General features: G+C 38.8%; 1 protein-coding gene across 6 annotated transcripts in view; it reads right to left on the minus strand.

Moving 5' to 3' along the window:
• The window catches only part of CREB5 (cAMP responsive element binding protein 5), a 494,841-nt gene that overhangs the window by 305,873 nt on the left and 169,087 nt on the right, over nucleotides 1-19,881 (minus strand). For all 6 annotated transcript variants that reach the window (XM_077856412.1, XM_077856413.1, XM_077856414.1 and 3 more), the window contains one exon: nucleotides 8,144-8,265. In XM_077856412.1, coding sequence (XP_077712538.1) covers nucleotides 8,144-8,265 — 122 coding nt within the window. The remainder of the gene's footprint in view (nucleotides 1-8,143; nucleotides 8,266-19,881) is intronic.

Genomic DNA, 19,881 nt, shown 5'->3' on the forward strand with positions numbered 1-19,881 from the left:
AGTGCACTACTCTTTGTACCGAGGACATCCCACACCAACCTCTCTACCTTTTAATAATGGCAATTTCTGGAGGAACTCTGGACTTAACCACAGCCAGAAGTAAAAGAGCTTCGAGAACTAATTTTTTTTTGACTTGTAAATATTTGGTTAGTTTTTATGTATTAAAAAATGCATTTAATTTTGCAAGACTTAATGCTAGGTATTTCATTCAAGTTAAGTTAGCAGTCAAAAATAATCTTGGAATCCACACCAATAACCCGGTAGGAAATGATGATGGAAGATAGGAGGTCTCTTTCCTTAGGAAGTTGCTGGGACCTGGTGAAGGGGGCAAAGGAGGGTGGGAAGGCAGAGCTGACTCCTGCTTTGTGTGACACGTGCCTCTGACCTGGCTGCAAGTTTGCACAGGAGCTCTGAGCAGTCTGGGGGCAGGTGGAAGTAGCAGAAGTGTATTAGATGGGAATGTGGGTAGCAGCTGGAAATCGGAGCCTAATAGTCAAGTCTGAAGACTACATTTATAGTTGAAGGAATTGTCCAGAGGAGTTGACTGTTATGGTATCAAAATCTTATGAGTTTTCTGAAGAGAAGGTGTAGAGAGAAACCACATAGGAGTGGATACAGCCAACAGACAAGGAGGTAGAGATAAAACAGAGAGGTAGGAGAAAAGCCCTACCGCTGGCCCTCTGCAGTGAGGGCCTATCAATACTCCATCTCTCTTGAGAGTTTATTCCCCTGCATTTCAATGGAGAACATACTACTGATATAACCACCTATAATTAATCCTTGTGAATTAAAGGGACCAAAGTCAAATCATCATTAATAACATGCTCAGTGTCATATGTGGGTCTGAATATGCTTCATGAATATATAAGTACATTGATCATTTCTGTACCCAATCACAGCCAAACAGGAAATACTGGCCCAAGAAAATGCTATTTTATATTGCAATATTCCCAACACAAATAGCAGTTCTCAAAATCAATGCTGAGTTCTCTTCTAGTAATCTTCCTGCTATATCTTAAATGGGGTCTGGGTCTCCCAATCTCTTCCACCCTGTGGCTTAAAGTGGAAACATAAGTACCTGCTATAAGAACACCCGTCACAGCATGGAATGAGTGCAAATGCTCTCATTCAAACTTTAGCCTCTGGAAGCCTTGTGATCAGTTCTCCAAAAGATGTCAGGCAAAGACCTCTATCTAGCCAGGACATATGTCATGGGATAGCAAATATCAAGAAGACCTATGACAAGAAAACTTAAATGTTTAATACTGAACTCAGAGAACAATAAAACCTGCCACTCAGAGGCTGAGACATTTATCCGCAATTCCCACCATTGCCACTACCCCTTATAATTTGGATTTGTACACTGGCTGAAGGCAGAGCCATGAACTGCCAAACAATTTAGCTTTAGAGATTCGATCCTCTGCTTTAAGAGATAACGTTTTTTCCCCTCAGTGAGAAAGTTAGGTTGTGAGGACTCATCCATTTCAGGCCAAATTATACAAATATACAAATTTTCCGAGGGAAGAGGTGACCTGGTACCCCTCTGGGTCAGTATTCCCCCAAACCGTGGGCCTCCTCTCATCATCCACATCAAATATACTTAATAGTAGGTGCTCATTTTTTGCAAGGCAATAGACAATGCATTTTGCCATCTGGAAGAAACCCTGACTTTCCATCAAAAAAAAAATTTTAATAAAACAAAAAACCCTATGAGGTTTTTTGTTTTTTTAATGATTTATTTATTTACTATTAGAGAGAAAGAGAGGGTTGGGGGGTAGAGGGAAAGAGAGAACCCTCAGGCAAATTTCCCTCTGAGCAGAGCCCAATGCGGGGCTTGATCTCAGGGACTTGAGATCATAACCTGAGCCAAAACCAAGAGCTAGGCACTTAACCAACTGAGCTATCCAGGAGCCCCCCTCAAAAAATCCTATGTGTTTTTATTTCCCACTCCATTTTAAAATCGAGGCAGAACGTCAGATCACATTTGATTCATTGACATTTGTGCCAGTGAACTCTATGTGGCAGTGAACATTAACCCTAAATCCCAGAAACTAAAACACATGAAATACTTCTGGTCTTTTCCACTGATTTAGTCATTCCCCTGAGTGGGATGCAAAGACCAAGCTAACTTCTCTTCCAGTGTCAGAGTCTACTCAGGCTGAGGGCATAATGTAAACCTATAAGGAGAAAGCTGAAAAGTTTTACATTTGTCGTGTCCTGTGATGGGAGGACAAAAGTAATGCTTATAAGATAAAAGTTAGGTTTTCCAGTCATTGGGATGGGGGAATAAATAGATTGTTATCTCTTCTAGCATTGCTAGTGGGTGTTTCCTTTCAGTCATGCTGATTAAAAACAAAACAAAACAAAACACGCCAAGATCAAAACCAGTTTCATCGTTTCATCTCCTAGGATTTAGCAAACATGATGACATTTTCAAAATCAGAATGAAACTAAGTTTAAGTTTCAGAGATTCTTTTTCTCCAGACTTCTGCAAGAGGGAGGGACTGTTTTACACGAGCCAATGTCATAGAAGCAACATGCTAACAGAGCAGCTGTTGCAAGTTTGCTCCACTCCCTATCTTTTCCATCTTTTCTTTCCCATTTCAACATCACTCACGCCTTCCCCAGAGGGCAGCTGTGCCAGCTAAGGCCTGACAGAACTAGACTGTGTATGAAGGCAGAGGGCCTCCCTCCCGGCACCCTCTCCCCCTGAGTAACTGGTGGTGTCGAGTAACATGATTTCCAGGTACAGAATTTAATCAGATGGAGCAGCCTACTTTTCTGAGCTGAGGCTGACCTGGCCATGCCCTGTTCCGTGACTCCTGTTGAGCTGGGATCCAAGATCTTAAGATTGTAGCTTGTCCCTTGTTCCCATGTGTTCAACAGTCGGTACCCTCTGGGAATAGACTGCACTTTTCATCATTTGGGTAGGAATTCTAGAGCATGGAAATGTCCTCATTTGCTATTGCTCCATCAGCATAATGAGTCAAATTTAGGTCCTATGGGAGAAGAGCAACACTCAGCACTTACACACCGTGCTTTTCATCTTCAGGGTTCTTAACCACGTTAGGCTGTAATGTTATATTTCTCTCAGCAAGACAAAGGAGTTCATTCCTAGTCCTCTCAACTGCCCTTCCTTTCTTACACAGACACAGACACAATCAGACACACAGACACACTCCCACACAACTGCTATCATATGATGAAGCTATATCCCACTTCCTAGGCAAGCATTATACCTTCAATTAAAAAAAAAATCAAATGTTAAAGGTCAGTTCACCTTCCCCTTTTTCTCTTTTTAAAAATCTTTTTTGCTTTTGTTTTTGTTTTCTTCTCTGATGTGGAACATGAAATAGGGCATGCTGACTACTGACCACTGGAGTCTATTTGGCATTACTACCGGCGTCCCTACCCTTGACTTGATTCTTCACACCTCAGAGTCTTCTGTGTCATCTCTGGTGGTGGAAGAGAACTGAATATTCTTTCTTGGAGGTTCTGATGGAGCCTGACAAGTTCCATGCTCAGACCTCTTTTCAACTTCATCTTCATTCATTCCTGACCTGGGTGATTCCATCAAGTCTCATGTATCTAAACACCACCTATATGCCAGGGACTCCCAAATTTATATCTCCAGATGGGTTACCTCTCCTGGAATTACAGACCACTATATCCATGTGCCTATTCAATATCACCACGTAAGTCAAAAAACAGTCTCCACAGTTCACCCCTCAAACCTGATCTTCCCACAGGTAACTCCATCCTTCTAGTTGCTTAGGCCAAATACCTGATTCACTCTTGATTCCATCCTTTCTATTACTCCCCAGATAGATAGATAGATAGATAGATAATTCTTCAGCAAATCCTGTTGGCTCTATCTTCAAAATAGAACCAGAATGTAACCACCCCCTCCATCTCCATCTTGGACCTATCTGCCATAATTGTCAATCTAGATTCTTCCATTTGCCTCCTGAACTGGTCTCTCTCTGCTACTGCCCCCTAACAATTTACTTTCAACTCAGCAACCAAAGTGAACTTTCTAATATATAAGTCAGATCCTATCACTCCTCTGCTTGAATCTGTTAATGGTTCGCCATTTCACTTGGAGTAAAATCTGAAGGCTGCAGGCCTTCTGGAATCTGCTCTCCTATGCCCACTCTTTAGCACTATTACATACCCTCCTCTTTGTGATTTCGCTGATGCACAGAGCATCCTCTAGCCTCAGGGTTTTGCACTTATATTCTCTCCACTTGGGACACAATTTTCCCCAATACATGCCTGCTCTGAAGCAGAGCTTCAGTCTGTGCTGCGTGTCCACTCACCAGTGCATCCTCCCTGATCACCCCCAAAACTACCTCTGCTCCTTCTCTACTAGGACACTTACCACCTTCTGACATGTTATATGTTTTATGGTTTTTACTTGCTTACTGTTTGTCTTACCCATGAGAGGTAAGCTACCTGAAAGTAGGGTTTTGTTTTTAATTAACTTTAGTTATGGTATATTCATCAGTGACTCAGACAGTGCCTGGCATATGATGAGCACTCAAAAATATTTACTGATTGAATAAATTCTGAACACAAGTTTCTCACCTGTTTCAGGACATGGACTAGTCTGACTTCTGAGCCATGGGCAAAATGAGATTTGTGATACCTGCTAGTGATGGATGCTTTTCCAAGGGAAAAACATCTCTTATTAAAGAGTTTTGAAACCATGAGCTTATACTTCCATGGAAGGTTGAGGTAACTGTGGAATGTGTTGTCTTCAGTATATATAATATTGATAGATACTAGGTCTTTTTCCATTGTTATGACCTACCTCTAGCCTGTCCTCATTCTATATATGCATTGGGATACATTGAATAAGAGCTTATATTCCTACTTTCTAAGTAGGGGATGAATAAATGAAGCAGGAGCTGAGGGGTGGCAGTGTGCCACGGATATTGATAGTTGGAGAAATGTGGTCAAAAGTTTGGATAAAAGTATACTGGTAGATTGGAGTCTTACCTTTCATTTACCCACCTGTGGCTTCCAAAGAAATGCTATGCAGAAGCCACCAACACAGCCCATTTGATTGCTGGATAAGTCACTGAGCATTAGGTCTCAAGAAGCCAAGGCCACCCCAGCTGGATTTGGCTACTCTGGTTTGAAAGAGGCAAGGGAAGAGGATACCTCAGGAGGCTGAATGCTATCCAACTTTCAGTGCATGCAAGCTGGGGTTTAAGAAGGTAATCTCCTAAGATACCCACCCCAAAACCATGAGGGAAGCTGGCTTTAGGTTCCCCCACCCAAATATCCATCACAAAGCCAGCACATGGCTAAAAGCAACATTCAGGCTAAAATTTACACAAGAAACAACAGATGTTGGCGAGGATGTGGAGAAAGGAGAACCCTCATATATTGTTGGTGGGAACGCAAACTAGTGCATCCCTTCTGTAGAACAGTATGGAAGTTCCCCCCAAAAGTCAAAATTAGAACTACCCTACCATCCAGCAATTTCACTACTAGGTATTTACCCAAACTATATAAAAATACAGATTCAAAGGGGTATATGCACCCTGATGTTTATAGCAGCATTATCAACAATAGCCAAACTATGGTGAGAGCCCAAATGTCCATTGACTGATGAATGGATAAAGGAAATATGTGTGTGTATGTGCCTGTGTGTGTATGTGTAGGAATATTACTCAGCCATCAAAAAGAATGAAATCTTGCCATTTGCAACAATGTGAATGAAGCCAGAATGTATTATGCTAAGTGAAATAAGTCACTCAGAGAAAGACAGATACCATATGATCCTAGTCATATGTGGAATTTAAGAAAGGAAACAGATGAATATGTGGGAAGGGGGAAAAGAAAAAAAGGAGACAGGGAAACAAACCATAAGAGGTTGTAATGATAGAGAACAAACTGAGGGTTAATGGAGAGAAGTGGGTGTGGGTGGGCTAGATGGGTGATGGGCATTAAGGAGGGCACTTGTGATGAGCACTGGGTATTGTATGTAAGTAATGAATCACTGAATTCTACTCCAGAAACAAATATTCACTGTATGCTAACTAAAATTAAAAAATTAAAGCAACATTCAAAGACACTTTAAAAAAATATTTTAAATATGTATTGAAAATACATATTTCTTCAACTAGAATATCTTCTTTCTCCACTCTGCTTACCTAATTATTTTAATTTATAAAGTTTATTTATACTCTTTCTCAACCCACAATGACTCAAAAGCAATTCACAAAAAAATGTACAGTGTAAAAATGTTTTTTTTTTAATAAAAAAAATCAGGACCAGAGGAAATATAAACTAGAAGCGAAAGTCTAGTCTCAGGGGAAGTAAAATATGTTCATCACAGTGTTCTAAAAAGTTCTCAAAGTTAAGCAGTAAACTTGGCTTTCTGTTAACTGAGCAAAGTGAAACGAGAAATAGAACCAGTTGCATGATTCTCATGTCCACATGGAGAAAATACTGCAGTTCCTTAGGGGAAGCAAACAATTTCCTAGAATTCGGATCTGCAAGAATTTCCTCCCATGAGGCTTCATATAAGAGATCATGAATACTATGTAAAGAAGAACATTTAAAACCACACCCTTGCCATGGGCTTCCTAAAGCTGTCCTTGGTAAATGTCTGTAGGAAAATCAAGGGCACATACTTTGATTAAAACCATTCTATCAAAAATGAAGACAATATAAACCAATACAAACCAGCATATCCTTTTCTTACAGTTCAGTTTAATATAAGAAGTCCACCTTGACTATCTTGAGGAATGAACAAACTTAACTCCTCAGTTTTTCACATATGCCACATCTATCAGGAAAGCTAAATTTATAACTCAAAGAGGAAATTTACTTGACTTTTTGGTTCTTCTTTACCCTTGTTATTTTCATTTTAGGTGAAATTTAGAATGCAAGCCTTTTTTTGAGTTAAATTTTTAAGTGTTCAGAACAGTGCCTGGCAAATAAGTATTAAATATTAGTTTAAAAAGGAAAAAAAAAGCCTTTCATGTCACTTGAGGGGTGGAAGAAGTGGTTGTGTCAAGGATGAATGATAAATTAATTATACACAAAGGAGTTGATTGAGATTTTATACCTTTCTTGTATCCTTTGCCAATTATCATGATTTTTTTCTAAAGCAGTACAGACTTGAGGCAAGCCCTTGATTATTTTAATGTGAGAATGTGACATGAAAAATCTGGTGGAGGGGGATTATTATAATTTCACGTAGAGGAGGATTCGAAGGTCTTGAAATATCAGAGCCTTTTAAAATGTCTTCTCCGGATAGAACAGCTGGAACTTCAGAATCCATTACAACCTAGTCAGCCCTTCCTTTCAACCAACTTCCATATTTTAAGTCTCTTCTCATGGAATGTGTCTAATTTGTTGTTTAGTACATTGTGGGCATTCAATAATGCTCTATCGCAACAGCGAAAAAATGCTAAAGAGCTTCATTATCACATTTACTTGTGACCCCATTTCCTTTCCTTAATCTTGTAAAGTGATTTTTAAAATGCAACCACAACATTACGAGAAACTGAATATATTCTGGAGGCATTCATAAACTGGGTTTTCTACATTTGTAAGAACAAATAACCCACATGTATATTTAAACCATTTGTCTCAACAACAACAGATGTTCAATAATACGACTGGGAAGTAATAGAAACTGGTGAGGTCTACCGGGAAGATTATGGAAATCAGACAATGAGAACCTGGGACAAAATCAGATGAAACCCCCTCTCCTACTGCTACAATTATTCTTGGACTCTTGTCTTCTGCATACAATGCCCATGTAAGGCTTCCTACTAAGTATTTAGCAAAGTAAAACAATAGTTTTGAACACAGAAAGTCTGTGAGTTTATCCAACTCAAGGTCCAAGAATAAGGTGTTGTTTTTGGTTTTGGTGTTTTGTTTTGTTCTGTTGCTTGAATTTCCTATTTCAGAGGTCTGTTTTTCCCATGACGGATTATACCACAATCAGGGATTCATCTTTAAAAAAAAAAAAAGCATTAGACAAATACTTGCAAATGGATGAAATACTATTTTAGGGCCACATCCACACAATCTGCAGTGCCATCTAAGTTTCCACACAGAAGATTCTAACGAAGGTTAGAGGAGGCACCTGTCAAGGTGTCCATTCAAGCAAACCTACCCGCTTGCTGCTCTCCTCCTCCTGAGCCTTCCTGAACTCATGTTCGAGGGAGCAGTCCAGCTCATTGAAGAGCCCCACTTCCTCGCAGTTCTTCAGGAATCTTGTTGGGGTCGGAGTCTGATCTGAAAACAGAGACCAAGTGATCATACATGGATTCTTTTCCTTAAAAGCCAGGGGCAAGCATGAGCTCAATTCACTAATCCCCTCCCCTCGTCTTAATTAAGATGCCAACTGGTCATCCATAATCTTCCATCCTTTTAAATGAAATTACAATATGGAAGAAAATAAAACCACACATCTCGCAGGAGGAATACAATGGGTAGCAGGCTGCATAGGTGACAGTTTTCCAAACTTCTTTCCAAATATTCTATCATCTACTTTATGGGGGCCCTATCATTTGAATACACATCAAAATGTGTGGAATGACTTTTTTAAAAAACTGGAAAGGGGGACGCCTGGGTGGCTCAGCGGTTTGGCGCCTGCCTTAGGCCCAGGGCGTGATCCTGGAGACCCGGGATCGAGTCCCACGTCAGGCTCCCTGCATGGAGCCTGCTTCTCCCTCTGCCTGTGTCTCTGCCTCTCTCTCTGTGTGTGTGTGTCTCTCATGAATAAATAAATAAAATCTTTAAAAAAAAAAAAAAACTGGAAAGAAATGATTAAGCTAAAATCAGGCCAAAAAATCTGCTAAGCCAATATTAAGCTCGATTTCAGGGGGCTGGGAGGAAAAAAACGTTTTGTAAATGTTTATATCAAACAAAAAGAAACAAACAAGCATGCTAATTCCTTTCTCTTAATGGAAAAGGAAAATACAGCAATTCTCTCTTATTTTGAGAGTCACAGAGGATGATGAAAGGTTCCAAGTCAAACACATTCAGCTTTCATCCATTAAAAATATAATTATTAATTTTATTTTCCTTTGCTATAGCCAAAGGAATGTTCTGAGAAAACTCTTTAAAAGGAATAGAATTTCTTTCATATTCTTGACTGTCTAGCGAGTATACTACTTAGAAAACTAGAGGCTCTGAAGCCACTATTTATGGCTTAATATTTATATAGTCTTTGCAGTTTACAAAATGTTTTTACATACATGCTATATAGTCTAGATCTCACAAGATCCTATTAAGGTAAATAGGGTAGAATTACACCTTTGTAATCACTAAGGACAGTCATCTTCCTTGGCAAAGGAATACTGAAGTTGACATGAATAAAACTGTAAACTGTCCCTTTTTCAGAAACAGAAGATGGCCATGCTATTATTTTGCAAATGAGGAAAATAGAAGTACTGAGTGATTAAGAGTCTTATTCAAGGTCTCCCAGGTATGTGTGATGATACCAGGAGTATAACCAAGGCCCTGGTGCCATTTCCAATATGTACTGTATTATTCCCGCCCAAGCTACACAGCACACCCTGTTAGTTTGATAATGAATGACACTTGTCCACCTTGACCTATACTCAGTCCCCAAATCTCTTTCGGTACAGTTCTCTAACACCTACCTCACCACCAGTCAACTGAAGAGTGCCCTCAAGTTGAAACGAACGTGCCATTTCTGCATGCTCTTTATAAATTCCTATATGACAAGAAACTAGAATCATATTTACTTTTCTAATTCATACACAGAGCAGTTGATCCCAGTAAACTATCCATAGAGATTCAAAGAAATAGCTTAATATTCATGAAGCTGAAAATAGCTTGATATCCCCATATATTCAGCCTTTCTAAGGCAAGGTCTCCTGATTCTCTATGGCAAGGGGCTTTTCTACCTGTTAAGCAACTGGTTGACTTGGATTTCAATGCAGCAAAAATCCCCCTCTGCATTCTTTCTCCTTCTTAGCCCAACCTCCAAGATACTGAATTCTCTTTGCAGTACACAGAAAGCCCACAACAGGTGGTCATAAATCAGACATTACAGATAAAAGTCATGCAAAAGTTGAGTTTGATTGAAAATGGTTTTATTAGCACATTAATTTATTAAGATTAACACATATACACCTATGTCCCAATATATACATAACATGTATATGTATATTGGAACACATATACATACATACAGTGTGTTATGCGCTTATAAAGGATAAAATTAGTATTTATGAGCATTTTGCAGTTTTCAAACATTTTCACCCACACTGTCTATAATCTAGATCTCACAGGACCCTGTGAGGTAGGAAGGTGCACATTATTTTAGAAATGGAGAGATAGGTATCTTGCACAAGGTCACAATTTGTAAACATTTTATCACTATTAAGTCCTCTTTTACCTTCAGACATAACCCCTTCTCAATCTAAATGCTATACTTTCCCCGATGTTAATGGCAGCAATGTCCACAATAGCCAAACTGTGGAAGGAGCCTCGGTGTCCATCGACAGGTGAATGGATAAAGAAGATGTGGTGTATGTATACAATGGAATATTACTCAGCCATTAGAAATGACAAATACCCACCATTTGCTTCGATGTGGATGGAACTGGAGGGTATTATGCTGAGTGAAATAAGTCAATCGGAGAAGAACAAACATTATATGGTCTCATTCATTTGGGGAATATAAAAAATAGTGAAAGGTAATAAAGGGGAAAGGAGAAAATGTGAATGGGAAATATCAGAGAGGGAGACAGAACATGAGAGACTCCTAACTCTGGGAAACGAACAAGGGGTGGTAGAAAGGGAGGTGGGCGGGGGTTGGGGATGACTGGGTGATGGGCACTGAGGGGGGCACTTGATGGGATGAGCACTGGATGTTATTCTATATGTTGGCAAATTGAACACCAATAAAAAATAAATTTAAAAAATAAAAAAAAAGAATTTTAAATGTAATAAATAAATAAATAAATAAATAAATAAATAAATAAATAATAAATGCTTCCTCCAGGTCTGAAGGATGTTGTCACATGTGTAAAAGACAACGCTGACAACCTAGAAAACTAGACTTAAAAATTGTGTGATTTGGGGGAAATTACCTATATTTTCTGGACCTCATATTCCTCATGTTTCAAATAAAATTCTAAAGTTACATGATTCTGTGAATCCTAAAATCACCACCATAATGGGTTCTCTTCAAAAGTCACTGTCAGTAGGTCAAAGAAACATGACCATTTAAAGGACAGCTTAATGGGAACATCAGCAACAGCTGGCTACACACTAGAAATTAGGCCAGAGGTAAAGGCTAAAGAGATAGAAGAAGAAGTTTCCTGAAAAGAAGGTATAAATATACAAGACCTGACAGTGGAAATAAAGGGATGTGTGTGTGAGTGTGTGTGTGTGTGTGTGTACATATTCTTCCATTTATTGAGTGCTTATTCCATGTCAGGCATAGTGCTAAGGCTTTGTATGATGCACTATCTCATTAGTTTTCACACCAACCACATTTGGTAAAAATTATTTTCCCCCTTTTACTTATGAGAAAACTTAAACTCGCCCCAGGCCCCATTTAGAAATTGAGTCACATGATGGTATTGGTAATTGACAATCCTAACTGTCCTTGGTTCTTTTAAAATATCTTGGAATTATTTACACCCCTAATATAATAGGACCATGTTACAATCCTACAGACTTTTCTATTATCTTTTGGGTCATTTTGTGACTAAAAAGCCTGAAAAAAACAACACAAGACAGAACTGAAATATTAGACCACTTGTCACCAGGAGGAATTTAGTTTGCCAGGTTTTAATTTTTCTTCTCTTCCTCTATATTTCTCTATTGGAGATTTATAAGTTGAGGGTCATGATCCCAGGTAGAGAGAATAGTTCATGAGATGGGCCATCAAATCAAATTCAGACTGGCATTTGGAGGCCAAGCCCCAGGCAAAATTGAGAAATGTCTTCTGTCTTCTCTCAGCAAAATTATCCCCAGAGTCCAGCACATGTATACACACACACATACATCAGTAAAGGAGGTGGAAAGAACATGGCGCAGGGATAGAACAAGACAATGTCCTCCATCATGAGCCTCTCTGCAGCAACAGGGAAACAAGAAGTGTGAAGCAAGGGGAGACATGGGCCCTAAAAAGAGTTGGTTCCCTCCTATCCCTAGAGCAGAAGACCCAGATGGAGGCTACAGCATTGTTACTAAATGTCTTTCTTTGCTGTATGATATAATGAGGGAAAAGCAAAACAAATATCTATATCCACATTTGGAAGAGATAAGGCACACTGTTCCTAATTTTTAATTCATTTTCTTCTTGTGAATGAGCTATTCTTTCCAGTTACAACAGGAACCAGAAAATGGAGCTTAACTTTTATTTTAACATTTATAGAATTAATACAGGGTCTCTGGCTGTCTTTGATCCCACATGGTACCAGTTCCAAGTAAGCCAGGAAATGTGCAAACCTTCAAAAAGGGGCAGCTAAATCTATCCGCAGCTTAAATAAAAGAGTCAGTTTCTCAGCCACATGAATGCTTTGTCAAATAACCATTCCAGCTGAAATGAGACCTGAAGTAGGTGAGTAATATCCATGGCCATAAATTAAAATTCTGATAAACCACACCTTCTTTAGAACCAAGGGCATGCACCGGCTATGGCAGCAGCAGTTTCTATATCATGAATAATAGTGGTTGGTTCTCCACTGGTGGATATTATCTAAGATGTGTTCAGTAGTAACAGGCCACACTCTAATCACTTACAGGAACTTGTTCCAGTGGGAACTCAGAGCTGAGATGATTGCTGGAGGACTTCTGCTCACCTTTCTTTCAGTGTTTCCATTTGAGTGAGGAGCATCTGAATGTGAGAAAGAACCCCAAATCTCAAACTAAACTAAAAGTTAAATAACTTTTGAGTTGGGCTTTACTTGAGTCAAAAGCATTTTGTTGTTATTACCCTTTGCAAATCTGAATTGTCCCTGAATAAACATCTGCATGTTACTTTCTCACAGGGAGTTTGCAAAGAGCACATCAGCTTCTCAGCACACCCAGATAGTGAGGACCAGTGCAAGCAAAGTAACTTAACCACTTCTACCTGTCTTACATGTCCTTAGGATTTCTTTACTCCTTGGACAAGAAAGACTGGCACCAAAAGGGATTAAAAAAATTCTTGGTAAGGTCTGTCATATTTCAATATCTGGGCCCCTTCCTGGAATGGTGAGTCTGTTCCTTGAAAAAGGAGTTCCACTTCATAGAATTACTGCCTCTGTAAATAGCTAGGTAGAGGATTCTTGCCATGCAGAGATTCTACTTGTAAATCTACCTGAAATAGTGCCACAAGCTTGACATTATGATTTAGAAATTCACCCATCAGCTATACGACAGGAAATCCTGCAACCCCACTACATCTGGGAAGGACAACAAGTATATAGCTACAACTATGAGGGGAAAAAACTCACTAAGTTTTTCAATCAGTCCACAGTCTGCCTAGCATCAAGTGCTTCAGCCCCAGCAAGTATGATTACTCCAAAGGCTAAGTGACAAGCACAAAACTAAAGCCTGAAATCTGATTCTTCTTTTAAAAAGTGTTTAGTCTGCTCTATATTTAATAATAGGTTGCTACCTTATTCGGTTTCAGAGCTGCATTTGAGTTACATGGTTGTCTATGTTTCATTTTTTTCAATGATAAAAAGGCAAGGCGACAAGTCATCAATTAAAAAAAAAAAAAAAAGTAAAAGCAGGGTTCCCATGATATACCACAGAAGAAGGATGTAAACTTCCTAAGCAAAATTTTCTTTCTGGTCTAATATTCTCAAACTATGCTATCACTAAAGAACTATGTGAAGTAATTTTACATCATTTTGTATTAAATTGACAGTGGCTAGGAATACTATAAAAGTCCCAGTAATTCAGACCAGTTATAAGAAAGATCAGTTTGAATTAGTGACCATTCTAATTATAGGGTATTTTTTAAAGGTAATGCATTTTTATTATTTGCATGACTCAGATTCAACCAACAAAATGCAGCTTAATGGAATTCCTCAAGAATGCTGCTTAAATCAATAGAGAAATGTATTGGAATTAGCATATCTATTTTAGTTAAGAGTTGGGGTTCTCAGAAAAGGCATTTTTCTCGGACAGTTTTAATATTCTTTTTTTTTTTTTTAATTTTTATTTATTTATGATAGTCACACAGAGAGATAGAGAGAGAGGCAGAGACATAGGCAGAGGGAGAAGCAGGCTCCATGCACCAGGAGCCCGACGTGGGATTCGATCCCGGGTCTCCAGGATCGCGCCCTGGGCCAAAGGCAGGCGCCAAACCGCTGCGCCACCCAGGGATCCCTAATATTCTTTTTATAGTTACATTTATCCGGTGAATTTTTCAGCATATGCTTTCTTCAAAATACTCTTACACAGTTCCTATTTCTGTGTAAATTTTAATAAAGTCTTAATTAAGAGAGTCTATATTAAATGAATTTTAAAATACACAATCCTTTATAAGAGCAACAATCAGTAACAACTGACTGAATTCCATGAAATTTTAGGCTTCTCTACAATAAATGTGCCTTTTATTGAGCGTGAATACACAATAGGAGCAATAGGGTCCTCTCCATAACACTGTTGTTACTATTTCCCTGCATCTGTCCCAAGAGGCAGTGCTTCCATGGGACAAACGAAGGCAACTCTGGTTTTTACACAATAGTTGTGGAATGCTTCATGGTTGACTACAGTGTGGATGATCCAGGTCCCTGAGACATGAGACTCTGGAATTGAATGCTACAATCTATTTATTGTCAAGGCAGAGAGCTAGTGGACTGGATGCCCTTAGGAAGGTCTTGAGTCAACTAGAAAATGCTCTGACAATGGCATTTCAATACACATGGCTCCAGAAGACACAGATTCAGATTTAAATTAACCAAGTAAATAATCCATACCTACTCATTGTTAGCCATGGCCTAACCAGAGTGTTCCAACAGTAATCAAGCCTCAGTTCATGTTAGAGGAGCTGAGCTGGTGGAAAGGGTTATTAACAGAGATCATGTCTCTGCAGGCTAGGTGAACTGAGGGGATACGAGAGGTTTCTTATCAAGCCCCGCCTTGAACAGTGGAAGCTAAAGCTTCACATTTCCACTTAGTCACCAGTTGCCTGAGTTCCTTGTCGAAAGGGATTGGTTTGGTTTCCAGACAGAACAGACTGGAAGCCAGTTTTTCATATATAAAGAGTACTACAGATCAAGACCTCTGAGGTGTTCAGGTGAATTATTCAAAATTGAATCTTGCTTGACCAGCTAGAAACATGAATGAGAAGCTGACAACTCCTATAAATGCTGACTGCCACTTGTCATAACAGAGGGAAAAATCTGATTTAAGAACACAGTCTTTATTCCTCTAGATGCTAATGTGTCAGTATAATCTCCTAAAAACTTTTGACTGTTTTATCCATTTGATGACTATTGAAGAAATAAGCCAATAATATAAATAAAAGCAGTTCATAGATGTATATCCAAATATAAATCTAACACCAAAACACATTCTTAGTGCATGTAGGTCATCAAATCTACATGTACAATGAGAAAATTATAGACAGACAGGAACTTTGGACAAACTGCTTATCCTCTCAATCTTGTTTCTTTGTATGCAAAGAGTGGCCAGGGTTAAATGACATAATGTATGTAAAGCAGGAGCTATAATTATAGGCATAAGATAAGGCAATAGATGGTAGCTATGTTATTATCATGCTGCCCTCCAGTGCGAGCCATTTCCACCATCCTCTGTTCCATAAAGACCTGATTAATTTCAATAGTGAGAAGTCACTATATACCTTTACCATCAATGGAAGAGGAGGTATGTTCCTTGTATATGTGTGTGTGTGTCTGTGTGTGAGAGAGAGAGAGAGAGAAAGAGAGAGAGATTTATTTTCTTATTTGTTTTTTTTTTTAACATAGTAGTTCAATCCAAAAAGAATGTAGAATGAGATATATCACCTTTTCTCTGACTTCCCCTTTAAAATGCCCATGAATTCGGGTGCCTGGGTGGCTCTCCAGGCTGGCTGGATGAATTGGCTGGTTGTATATTGGTTAATCATCCAACTAGGTTTCACTCAGGTTATGATTCCAGGTTATGAGATCAAGCCCTGTGTTGGGTTCCATGCTGAGTGTGGAGCCTGCTTGAGATTCTCTCCCTCCTTCTCCCCCTGTCCCTCCTTACCGTCTCTCTCTAAAAAAATTAAAAATGATTTTTAAAAATTAAAAAAATGTCCATAGATTATTTAGTAGCTAACAGCCATGAGCAATGGATCAGGGTTCTACAATTATCTGATTAATCATGATCAATCTCTTAAAGATAAATGTTCTACTCCATTGAACAACATTTTTGCTTTCTCCATGGTGAGAATTAGGTTTAGAGCCTGGAACTAGAGACAGTGCCTGATTCTAGACTTACTCCAGGGACACAACTGGGTTCTGAGAGGGGCTATATTGTCACTTGGTGGTAGATGCTCTGCCATCCGACAGGAATAGGAAGATGGGATGACGAACCCAGTCTCTCTCAACTTTCTTCTGTGTGTCAGCTGCATCACATCTGGTGGTGTGGTGTCACCACTTTCAGTCTCACCATATTCAGAAGACAGGGAGAAAGGACGCTTGAGCCCACAGTGCTGAGCATCAGATCTTGGCTGAAATGCCACTAATGCAGAGGGGCCCTTCTTGACCTCCTTTAGCAGCTTGCTGGCCACTTGTTTCACATTGTCATGCTTCATCTTCATCAGAGCACTCGTTCTTGTTTATTAATGGGGGGATGAAGAAGAGGTGTTGTAGATTATCTCTCTACCTCCTCACCCCCAGCAGAGTATTGTAAGTTCCATGGAAGAGGGACCCCATCTGTCTTGGTCAGTGGGGCATCCCTGGCACCTAGCACAAGAGGATCTTTGCAGACACTTGATAAGTATTTGTTGAATGGATGAATAAGTGGGAGTGGAAGGGCAACTTCGGCCCCTCTTCCCACACCTCAGCTGGTGCCTGTCCTCATTTCCCTCCAAGCACATTCAAGTTGCTTTTGGCATTAATTGGGCTGTGATATCTGATGTGGATTATTAGGCATTTGAAGGTATGGTTTCATGCATCTCTTTTTCAGGCTTCCCACTTGAAATGTTGATTAGGTCTGCAACACTCTTGAGCTTCACTTCCTTTTCATAAAGCAAAATCCATCATCTTCTAGGTCAATATTTCTACCACACACACACAAACATACACACACACACACATACACACATGGATATGTGAACATACTTCTCATTTGGATTATTCGCTTGTCTGGCTATAAATAAAACTTCACTTGATTCCCGCTCTGTTTTTTTCCTGTACAGAACCTGGGAACTCTAAATAAGTGGGGGTAGGGATTTTGACAGGGCAAGATGTGGGAATTCCTGAATACCTAACCATAATACCATTAAAACAGACCTAAACACCGTACTCTTTAGCTCTAATACTAAAATAATTTTCAAACCAAATATATCTTTTGTCACATAAGAGCTGATAATTTTGCAATCTGTGTGTGAAAGTATATTGTCCTCAATAAGTTCCCATTTCAAACTTGGCACTTCACCAAACTTCAAAACTTCCCTCACCATGAAATTATCTTCAATCACAGCAAGAACAGCTGAAGGGAATGACTCAAGTCCATCATCATATCAGGACTCTGGAAATGATCCACATGGACCAAAGAAGAATGGAAGGACCAAGGTGGGAGGGGCTCAGAATCCACCATCACAACCCCATTCATGTTCCAACTAGCACTGTCCCTTTAGAATGAGGTTTTATGTTTACTGTCAACCCATAAGAGCAGACTCATCTTAATAAAACATCATGACTGTCACTTTTACTACTCTGCCTTATGGCATGTCAAAGATCATTTACAATCATTTTGAGTAGTAAATTGTACCTGGTATAAATAAAATGGACTTTATGGCAAAGCTAGGAAATTATTTTAGATCTTAAAATCTTTGGACTCTTAACTTCAAAAAGCATATCTATGGCATCTTAATAATTTCCCTGACTTGAATATTTGCAATTAATATAGGACAAAGTGATTTTCCAAAATACAAGTTAACAAGATATCCTGAAATTAGTAATGAACACACCTACCATACTTCCTCTTCATATGTGTCAAATTCAAATTCATTTAAATGAAATTTTGTATAACTGAATATTGCTTGCAAAAAAAGTGGCCCAAGAGGGACTTGAAGATTTTTGTCCTGGCTTATGCTTGCTGACTTTAGATTTAATTTCTGCTATTTTTATTGTTTATGTTACTTTACCTCAAGCTGTATGAAATCATTCATCCTTAAGAGAGGCCACAAAATAAGGACATTCAGAAATAAAATTCTAATAAATACTTTAGTAGATTTTAGAGCCTTTGATAATTCAAATCTAAATAAATCAAGATATATGATAAGTAAAACTTCAGTCATACTTGCAATCACAATCTGATATGCTAAAAGTAATATGAGGTTTGAGATAAATACATTGAAGTCTTTCTTAGAAAAAAATTAACAAAGTAAAAATACCCAAAAGACAGCCTATTACAATGTAGTGTAGACAACACTAGCCTATGACATATAGTAGACCTCAGTCCTCTAAATGCAAAGTAATGAGCTGGACTGAATAGCTCTGTTTCTGTTCCAGCAAGAAAATTCAATGACACTACAAGCATGCAATGTGGGTAGCAAGTGTAAAAATGTAGCAACTAATTTCACTTGGAGTATAAAATGGCCTCATATTAGCTTCAACATAAGCCATAAGGAAGAAGAAAATATGCCAATATTTTATTCATGGTATTTTCCCTCATATTTATTTCTCCCTTCATTTTCTTACTCTAAGTTTGACATAATAAAAATTAGAGAGACTTTCCTCTCAACAATTTTCCACCTGACACTGCCAATTATTGGCAGCAATGGCCTCAAGCTAACAAAGATCTGGTAAGAACAACTGAAAAACTACAAGAGCTTGATCAAAAACCTGTTTATAGGCAACATATATAAGTGTTTACACATCCTTAATTCTTTTTTTTTTTTTTTCAGACCTTTGGATGGGGCTCCTTGTACCTGAAAGATACTACCTGGTACTTACCACTAAGCAGTAATATCTCCACATAATTTAACACCTACCTCCCACTCTCCTACCACCAAGGAACCTATTTTCAGAATTCTATTTCAGGAAAACAAAAGGAGAACTCATACATTTAAATGTTGAGAACTGCAAGGTCTACAGTCCTGCTACTTGCATAGATATGCTCATCTTTTAACTATGAAGTTATACGACCTAATAAATGATACAACATAATAAACCAAAGAACAGACTATCCTTCCTAACCCTTCCAGGCCTTGGTAATTCTTACAGATTGAAGTTTCTGTATCTCTGTTTCTAGATTCAAGGAAAGATAAAACTATTTCTGAAGAACCAACTATTTCAATTCAAGCAAATAGGCTGAGAGAGAGGTGGTAGGTGGCAGTGAAGGCAAAGAGGCTGCCTTTGAAACAGAATTCTTCTAAACCACAACACATCTGTACTATCAACAAGTCCCTGGCAAGTTTGTGAAGACATGTTGCATGGCTCTGGCACCAGAAGTACGCAATCGTGCATATCAAGTGGTGAAGTGTGAGAATGCTGCAGCCATGTCCATCAGGGAGCTGGACCGCACCATCAAGGACCCTCATCTTTGCCCTGTGTGGTAAGCCTGGAAAAGCTGCTCCATCTCCATAGGACCCTTCTTCTCTATCAGTAAAATATGAGTTGTAATAATAACCTGCCTGATAAAACTCTTAGACGATCTACTAATAATAGGGATAATAAAATACTTGTAAAATTTAAGTGCCATAGAAATGCTAAG

This window comes from Canis aureus, chromosome 18 (genome assembly GCF_053574225.1).
Source record: "Canis aureus isolate CA01 chromosome 18, VMU_Caureus_v.1.0, whole genome shotgun sequence".
Lineage (NCBI taxonomy): Eukaryota > Metazoa > Chordata > Mammalia > Carnivora > Canidae > Canis > Canis aureus.